This window comes from Talpa occidentalis, unplaced genomic scaffold (assembly GCF_014898055.3).
Source record: "Talpa occidentalis isolate TD23 unplaced genomic scaffold, MPIMG_talOcc4v2.1 talOcc4.15, whole genome shotgun sequence".
Lineage (NCBI taxonomy): Eukaryota > Metazoa > Chordata > Mammalia > Eulipotyphla > Talpidae > Talpa > Talpa occidentalis.
The window spans coordinates 80,961,813-80,970,949 of NW_023601543.1; the positions used below are offsets into that span (position 1 = coordinate 80,961,813).

The following is a 9,137-nucleotide window of genomic DNA, read 5'->3' on the forward strand; positions in this document are numbered from 1 at the left end:
GCATCCGTGGCCACTGCAACAATAGCACCCAAGGAATGTTGATTCATAGCCGTCAGTTTGCAGGGGCGTGGCTAGTTCTGCCTGCCAGTGGACGGCAGCCTTGAGTCCATCTGAACAATAATTTCATCAAAGATGTGAAGGGTGGACTAGAATCATGTTTAAGATGTCTGTGGAGAGCAAAATGCTGTGGGCAGCAGCTGACACATTGAATTGAGATTTTAAACCATCACGGCTGACTGGAAATAAAAGAGCAAAGCAAGCAAGAATCAATTTAACAGAGACAATGGGGGGGGGGGTCTTGTGAAGCAGAAGTTCAAAACACCAACTGTACAAATGGAAGGGAGGAAAGCTCATGTAAAAGAACTTCTACCACATAGGCTCTTGCCTCTGAGGCCTGTGAGGCCACCAGAGCAATGACGTGCCAATGGTGTCATGCAGTGTAGCACACCCAGCATCACCTCAGTCCTACTGGGGCAACCCCCAGAAGATCCAGCCTGCACCTGTGGCTGAAAGCAGGCAGAGTGGGAGCAAATGGGCATCAAGAAACTCCATGGAAGGAGTTTCTGCTGTAGCCAGATGAGGAAAGCTTAGAAGAGTCCCAAACTGGAACCTCTAGGACTCTTAAAAGATATCCTGGCAAAAAGGTTATAAGCAGATACCTTCTGGCTCCGGACACCAGAATTGGGACTTCAAGGCTAGGGGAACACACACACACACACACACACACACACACACACACACACACACCAGATTTAGTCTCAATACAGAAAGGATTGTTGGAGAATGGGAACTCTCCAGCAATAAAGTTGGGGGAGAGAAGGTGGCCACTTCCCACTGTGGGGAGTCACAAAGAGCAATGGGCCGCCACTTGGAACAATTTATAAAAGAGTCGCACCCTGAGCGGGAGTTGCATTCTCTAGGTTATAAGGTATTTCCCGACTCCAAGATGCTCAGCCTCTCTAACTCCTGTAAAAATCATTTTATTCTTGGTTCATTTCACAAGGAAGGACTTAGGCACTTTATGATGAAGGAATTTTTCAGCACACGGATGCCCAGGTCCTCAGGTCCCTCCCTATTTCAGTGCACCTGACCCTTGGCGTGCTCCATAATGTACTGAAGGATGAACATTCATGTCAGAAGCAAAAGTCACCTGTCTACCTAGGTCGTTCACAAAGACAAGCTAGACGTGGTCCCTGGCCACTGTGGCCTTGCAGTGTGGTGGAAAGGCCCCCCAGAACTGAAGAATTCACCACCCATTCAGATCTTTGAATGAGAACCCTGAATTCACAAACCATTCCCACCGCATTATGTTTTCTTTTCAAATATTATCAAGATGTGATTCATGAAGAATTCATGATGCAAAATAAACTTTCAGGAATTTTTGTGATGGATGGTTTGTCCCAGCCATAGTTTTCCCATGATATTTTAATAGAGTGTCCCACAAAATCTTATGTCTCATGATTTTTTAATAGAGTGAAAGAAACTGAACTGTCAAACAAAATTGTCTTTGTCCCTAAAATTACAAAATGTCATATGAAGTCAAAGAATCCTTAAGACTCTTGGGCTAATGTTGGATAATAGGCGAGACTTCACATCACTGCAGTTTAAAGGGAATGCCCAGAGCAGGTAGAACAGAATCGCTGAGAATGAAGACTGTTTTTCTGAGCTTATGTAGAATTTACACTTTCCTGGCAGCACTGTGTGAAAAAGACCCCCACAAACAGGAAGAAAGAAATCTGTATTGTTACCATCTTAGCAACATCAGCCCAACAAAATCTCAAGGATTTCCTGAGTAAAGTGGTTCAGTAGTTTTGATTTAAAAGCCCAATCCAGTACAATAAGAAAAGTCTAGAAAGAAATGTGTTGCTCTTACTGGTTATGAGGAAATTACAACCATGTATTATTAACCTTTGAAAGATTGCTTTCTTCTCAGTTGTTCTGTGATGGGTTTAAAAGCAGCTCTCAATGGAGCTGTTAGGATCTCATAACGCCTCAAAGAAACTCCCCGAGCAGAGCCAGGAGGAAAAGCAACCTAACCACAGTTACTAAAACATCAAAAAAAAAAAAAAAAAAAACCCACATTACTGCAAAGAGGTGTTTTTTTTTGTTTTTTGGGTTTTTTTGCTGTGTTGTTGTTGTTGTTTGGAACAGAATGAGAAGGAAAAGGATTACTCTTCCCACAGCAGAATGCCCCAGAATTAGCACTGCTATACCAACCCTAAATGATGGATTCACCCAACGTGTTCTTCCTAGTTTCTCTCTGGGTTTGGCGGTTTCAGTGTCTGCTCTGGATGAAATGATGTTTCTTAAACAGAGGATGGCCCCAGGGATAATAACCCCTTCCACGGGGTGATAAACCGTGCTCCGGAGCACTAGCCAAGGGGACGCTGAGGAAGCGAGGGACATGTCCTTGTCATCACAGACCTGAGTCCCTTCAGTGCTCCCACTTACCCCTCCTCCTACACCAACAGAGACTTTGAAACTGGGAACCCACTTAAGGGTAGTAAGTTATTTACAGCCCACCACCGAGCTTCTGGGAGAGGCTGGACCAACATAAGAATCCTGGAGGAAATAGTTTCAGGGGAAAAAACCATGAGAAAGATCACCGCTACCATCATCCCTGCTCTTGATCTTTGCCCGCACAGTTCAAAGAATAAACGTATCACCTTGGTGCAGGTTCCCCTGCAAGTGAAGTTGAAATGCAAGTAGCTTTTGTAGGAAATGACCCCAGGAACCACCCATAGGTGAGAAAAGAAATAAATGGAGAAAGGAAGGCAGAGGACATACAGTGTATAACCAAGTAAGTCACCACTGTGGGCAACTAGAGCTCAGTCCTACTGGAGAATTCTGACAGATGGTGTTGAACATCCTCAGAGTTCTCTCACCCAAGGGGAAAGGAAGCGGGGACATGCATCCACCAACACCCCATTCAGCATCGGGTGAATGTTGCTACGGGGCATTAATTCACTGGCACCTCTGGTTTTCCCTGTGTATGCGGCCAAGCATGGTCCATTAGCCAGAACGGAAAAGCCTTAGGCAGAATCACAGGACTTTGCAGTGAGCTGCCTTTAGCAGCAAAGGTGAGGGCTGAAGAAATATAGATGAGCGCCAATTCTGTCTATGGTACAGAATGAGAAAAACTAAGATAAAGGTGAGCACAGAGCTCTAGAAAACTTGTAGGTGGGGAGGCGGTGGGCAAGGAATCAGTTTCCACTTCCAGAGATGATATGTCCACTGAGTGTCAAAGAATGCATCGGAATTAACCAATGAAAATGTTCCAGAAGGAAAGAGTAGTATACACATAGGCATGAAGAATGAGAAAGGCTGGCAAGTTGGGGAACATCCAGTAGTTCAAGATGACTGGCATATAGAACTGGATTGGGGTGGAAGGGGGAAAAGGAAGGGAGGACCATGGGTAGAAAAGCAAGAGATGAAGTTTGTCCAGTGCATAGGTGCATATAGAGAAGTGCCTTGATTTTAATATAGTAATTCCCCAGTACTTGTGTGGCAATGCATGAGAGGAAAGTCTAGTGCTTGGGAATATACCTGGTGGCTCCAGACCTGGATCCTAATTCTACATTCCAGAACTTTCTAGAACTACCTCCAGCTTATTGCTAACCCCTAGTAAAGTTGAAAAATAACAGTACCTCTCCCATAGAGTTATTGCAAAGATTAAATAAGGCAATATATATAAAGATCTTAGCACAGGGCCTGACATATAGCAGAACTGAATAAATGTGAGCTGAGAAAATCAATTCACTCAATAGATGACAAGGGTGTCACTGCAGTGCAATGGGGAAATGATGGTCTTTTCAGTAAGTAGAAATGGGTAAGTTGTGCATCCATGTGGAAAAAAATCTTCACCCCTACCTCACACCATTTGCAAATAGCAGTTCCATATGAACTGTGGCTCCAAATGACAAAGGCAAAACAAAAATCTTCTAGAACATAGGAAAATATCCTCATGACCTTGGGGTCAGTGAAGAATGTGTTTAAGAACAGGATAGAACACACATCCACACACATGTGCACACAAACCACTAATCATAAGGAAAAGGATTGATACACTGGAGTACACTAAGAGAGTAAAACAGCAAGCCACAGAGTGACAGGAGGTATTTGCAATACCTAGAGCTCACAAATAACTCAGATATACAATATTCAAAGAACACCTACAAGACAGTCAGAAATGGTACAAAGAATCTTATTGAAAAATGAGCAAAGTCCTGAACAGGTAACTCACAAAAGGGAACATCCAAATGCTCAAAAATATACATGAAAAGGTGCTCAGGCTCACAAGCCTTCAGGGAAATGCAAATTAAAACCAGTGAGATTTTTATTACCCACCCGCCAGAGTAATTTAAAATGAAAAAGACAGTACCAGTGCCGGTGAGGATGTAGAGCAACCAAAACTTCCATACACTTCTAGGAGTATAAATGGGTGCAACCAGTTTAGAATTTTGTTAGGCAGTAGCTGCTAAAGCCAAACATATCCATCCCCTTGGATCCAGCAATTCCAACTTGAGATCCACACCAAACATCTGTGGGTACACAAGCTCTTCAAAAGGCATGCAGAAAAATGACTGGCAAAAGCCGGTCAAGGGGAAGCAACAATGTCTGCCATCAGCAGAATGGGTCAACGGCTTGTGCACCAGGCACACAACGAATTTTATTCAGCAACGAGAAAGAACAGTCTCCTGGACGTGCAACGCGGACGCATCTTACAAACAAAACATTGGGTCAGTACTGGTAGACACAAGAGCACGCGCGCCCTGGCTCCACTTTGATAACGTTAAAAAATGGGCAAATCTAGTTGATGGAGGAGGAAATGAAGAGAGCGGCCACCTTTGGGTAGGAGGACAGTGACTGGTGAAGGCTTGGGGGGGAGGTTCAGGGTACAGCTTGAGCTGGGTGATGGTCACGTGAGTGCCCACTTTGAAAATGAACCCAGCTGCACGTTGATGGTCTGTGCATTTTTCTGTGGGAACGTTAAATTGAAACTTCAACATAAAATTTACTTTAAATCTCAGTAACTAGACAGAATCAACAGCAACTAAGAAGACAACGACATTATAATGTCTACGGATGAACAGCTTAGGGTGGAGGCCCATGAAATGGGTCTCAGGTTTTAGTGACTGAAAAGCTGGACTCACTTCAGGTTTATGACCCAAAATCTCCGAAGACTCTCAACCCAGCCAGGTCATCCCCCCACACCCCACACTTCCTTACTGGGCTCACGGTCCCTCCCTCCCCGAGACAACGTTAACGCCTTGCCTTCTCTCCTCACTTTGCCAACACTTGGCCTAAGGCCTCCCCTGCACCTCAGAAACAGATGTGATCCCCCCTTACCCTCGGCGCAGCGGCCCAGCCACCCTCCCCCTGTACCTCCTGTCTTCCCTCCAGTTCTGGTGGGTGAAAGGGTCCACTAGGCCCGTCCCCTCAGCTGCTCCAGGGCCGCAGTTCTTTCTCCAGCGCCATTAACTCCAGCCCCTCTCTCTGCGCGATCTAAGTGTGCCTAAATGGCAACAACTTTTAGGAAACTCTCCTTGACCGTGGTCACTTATCTCGCTGCTAAGGGGCCTCCACACTTGCCTCCGGAGCGACTTGGCTAAAGTGCACATCACGCCAAGTCAACCTTGAGAAAAATAAAAATAAAAAACAAACCGGCCAGTCTCATGTCAGGGCAACAGGAAGCAGCTGTGTGAGGATGCAGCCGCAGGCGGCGGCCTGGGGAGTGGTGGGCTGGGTGGGAAGGCACGGGGGAGGGTGTAGAGGCACTCAGACACCCTGCCAGGGGGGGCCAAGGAAACATGGGGCACTTGGGGCACTGGTCCTTGAGGAAGGGAGATGTACACTGTAGCAGATGCCACCAGGGTCCGCCCGCTGCTGTCCCCCAGAGCTCCCTGGCAGACACCGCTGTCCACAGCACAGCTGCTGGCACTTCTCCACTTGGCCCTGGGAGCAGGCTGAGCCCTCATGGTCAGCAGCCCCCAGGGACACTGGGTCCATGCCCCAGGTGCTACTTTCCACCAGTGAGGGGAGGCAGGCCTGGCAGGGCGGGTACTCCAGCTTCCTCACTCCTCCATGGACCATTCTGCGGTGTGTGTGGAAGTGAGTCCTGCTGACCACCATGGTGCCAGCTCCTGCGTGGGTGGGCCTCACCACCCCATTCCCTGCCTGTGCTCCGGGCCCCTCTCAAATAAGCTATTGCACAGAAGCCCTGGTCCCTGTCTCTACACTGCAGAAAACCCAGAGAAAGACACATAAGCATGTGCCTTTGCTCTCAGGACCTCGAACAGGAACAATGCCATGCTAACTTTCATGAACAAGAGACAGATCTGCGCAGCAAGTGTGGGGATTACGTTTGGGAAAAATTTAAAACGAATGAGAGACTTGAAGTGCATCCCCCCCTGGGTGTTTTACCAGGCGCTGCCACTTACCGATCCGCCAGGAGGGCGCATGAAGAGGGGGCGTCAACCGTGTGTGTGCACTGGGCACCCTCTTTTCTCCATCGCCCATTCGTCTGCTCCCCAAGCGCGCAGAAGGACTCGAAAGGTCTGTTTACTGCAGGTCTAGAAGCGCCCGCGGCCGCCTCTCCCCAGGGGGGAGGGCACACGGCCCGGCCCTGAGTTTCACTTGTGTGAAATGTAATGAAAGAGCGGACACGCGCGCGCACGGGACACGCCTGCAGCACACAACAGTCTGCGAAACTTCCCTCCAGTTCTTTTGAAGTGGAATCAGCGCTGCCGCCGACCGCGCTCCGCAGACCCGGGAGCTGCGGCAGGGGCAGGGCCCGGCCCCGCCGTGTGGTTCGGGGTAAAAGGGGGCCGGATTAAAGCGCTCCCTCCGAGTCCCCGGAGTAAAATACGACTTGGCCTGCGGCACTCCTAATTCTTTCCAGAACTCATCCCCGGAACTGCCCTTTTAAACCAGCAGTCGTGAACCCAACTCCGGGTCTTTTATAGCTGCGAAAAGCGCTCGCGCACATCATTTCTTCATTACGCTTATTATTATTGTTATTGCAGAAAAGCGGCGAATTCCCGGGCGGGGTTCAAGGGGCTCTTCCGAGGGGGGGCGCGGCGCGGGCGGGCGGGCGGGCGGGGGGGGCTGGCGCGGCGGCGGGCGGCCTCGCGGGGCAGAGGTGCCCGGAAATCCCCCGGGAACCCGGCCGAAAGGGCGCCCCCGCCCCGCGCTCCCCGGGCCCCGCGCACGGGCGCCGCCGCCGCAGCGACGGGAAGCGCCTTATGTAAGGCCGAGCCGCTGACATCACCTTCGCCGCGAGCGCCGCAGCCGGACCCGGCGCCCCGGCCCCGCGCCCGGCCTAGCGCCCCCGCCCACCGCCCGGGGACCCTGCGCGGCGCCCCTGGGGAGGCGGCGGCCGCCGAAGGACAGGCACCGCGGCCCCGGGCGTCTCGAGGGAAGTTAACAGGATGCCCGGGGTGCCCCACGCGCCGGCGGGTCGAGGCGACAGGACACGGCGGCAGGGGGGACGCCTCTGAGCGCCCCGCGGGGCTCGGGACGGAAGGAGGCCCAGGGGTGTCCTCGACCTCCCCGGGGCCCGGGACGCCGCTCCCGCCGCAGCCCCGCGCGGCCCCCCTGGGGGAGCAGGTCCGGGCCGCGCGCTGCCGAGTTCCTTCCCTCCAGCGGCCGAGCCCACCGCACCGGGTCGCACGCGAGCTCCAGGCGCAAGTTCGGGGCCCGGCGCTGCCCGAGGTCGCTGGGAGAGACACAGCCGCCGCGGCGCGGCAGGAGCCCTGGGAGGACACTCGCCACCGCTCGAGACCCCCCGCGCGGGGGCCAGGGGCGGGGGGCTCGGGGAGCGGCGGCCCGGGCCCCGCCGGCCGCACATGTTGCACTGCCCCCGGCGCCCCGGGGAAGGGCGGGGACGGCGAGCCCCCGCGGCGACGGACGGAGCCCGCGGCCCCCCCGGGGCCCCAGAAACGCTCCCTCCCAGCCCGCGGCGGCCGGCGAGTTCCGAGGCCGCCCCTTTAACTTTCTCCCCTCCGCGCCCGCCTCCCGGGGCCGGCCGCCCCTCCTCGCCGCGGGGGGCCGCGCTGGGTCCCGGGGGAGGGCGGCGCGGGGACGCCGGGTGAGGAGCCGGGCGCGGCGCGGGGACTGCGGCGACCCGGGCGGGCGCGAGGGCGCGAGGGCGGGCGGGCGGGCGGGCGGCTACTCACGCACTGCCTCCTGCTTGGGGTCCAGCGTGCCGAGGACGCGCTGCACGGCGCCCAGCTTGCCCTGCAGCGCCCAGACGCGGCGGTGGGTGAGCTGGAGGTCGCTCTCGAGCTCCTGGAAGAGGCTGCACGCGTGCCGGGCGACATCCGAGAGCTGCCGGAGGACGCGGGCCAGCGCGGCGTTGCTCACGGCGCACAGGTCCAGCATGAGCAGCACGGCCGCGGCCGCCGCCGAGGACGCCTCGCCGGCCTCGGACGCCGCCTCCGGGGGCCCCGCCGCGCTCTCCTCGCCCGCGGGCGGCGCCTCTTCGTGCTCCGGGTCGAGCGGCGCGGGCGGCGGCGGCCCGGGCGGCGCTGGGGGCGAGCGGGGAGGCTCCTCCGGCCCCGGCGCCGCGGCCTCGTCCCGTCGGCCCGGCGGCGGCAGGGGCGGCGGCGGCTCCGCGCTGCCTGCGCTGGTGTCCTCCGCGGGGCCGGGCGCCCGGCGCCGCTGCCGGCACAGCCACTGCGGCTCCACGATCCGCTTGGCGAAAGGCATCCCGCGCAGCCGGGCCGCGACTTTCGGGTCTCCTCGAAGCGCCCCTGGCGAGCGGGCAGCCGGCGCGCCCACCTGGGCGGCGAGGGGTCAGGAGTCGGGCGAAGGCGCGACCTGGCCGTCCGGATCCGCAGGGGGCTGCTCCGCTCACCTGGCCGCCGCCTCTTCCCCGCCCTCCTCCTAGCGAGTCCGTCCAGCCAGTCCCCGTCCGGGGGCGCCGCTCCCTGGGGAGGATGACAGGCGCGGGGCGCCGCGATCGCGGGGTGCGCCTGGGCTCTCCTCACTTGCTTCCAACCTGGGTCGGCGGGCTCAGCTCCATCATTTCTGCGCTCGCCGCCGCCGCTCCGGCCGCCGCCGCCGCCGCCTGTATAAATGGGCGTGTGTGCGTGCGTGTGTGTCTGGGTGGGTGTGAGTGTGTGCGCGCGCCTCAG

The 9,137-nt window shown here is 55.3% G+C and overlaps 1 protein-coding gene across 1 annotated transcript in view; it reads right to left on the minus strand.

The window, feature by feature from the left end:
• Nucleotides 1–8,709, minus strand: part of NHS (NHS actin remodeling regulator) — a 275,890-nt gene extending 267,181 nt beyond the window's left edge. Inside the window, 1 exon segment of the mRNA XM_054695827.1 lies at nucleotides 8,178–8,709. Within this exon segment, the coding sequence (XP_054551802.1) occupies nucleotides 8,178–8,709 (532 nt within the window).
• Nucleotides 8,710–9,137: the final 428 nt, after the last annotated feature.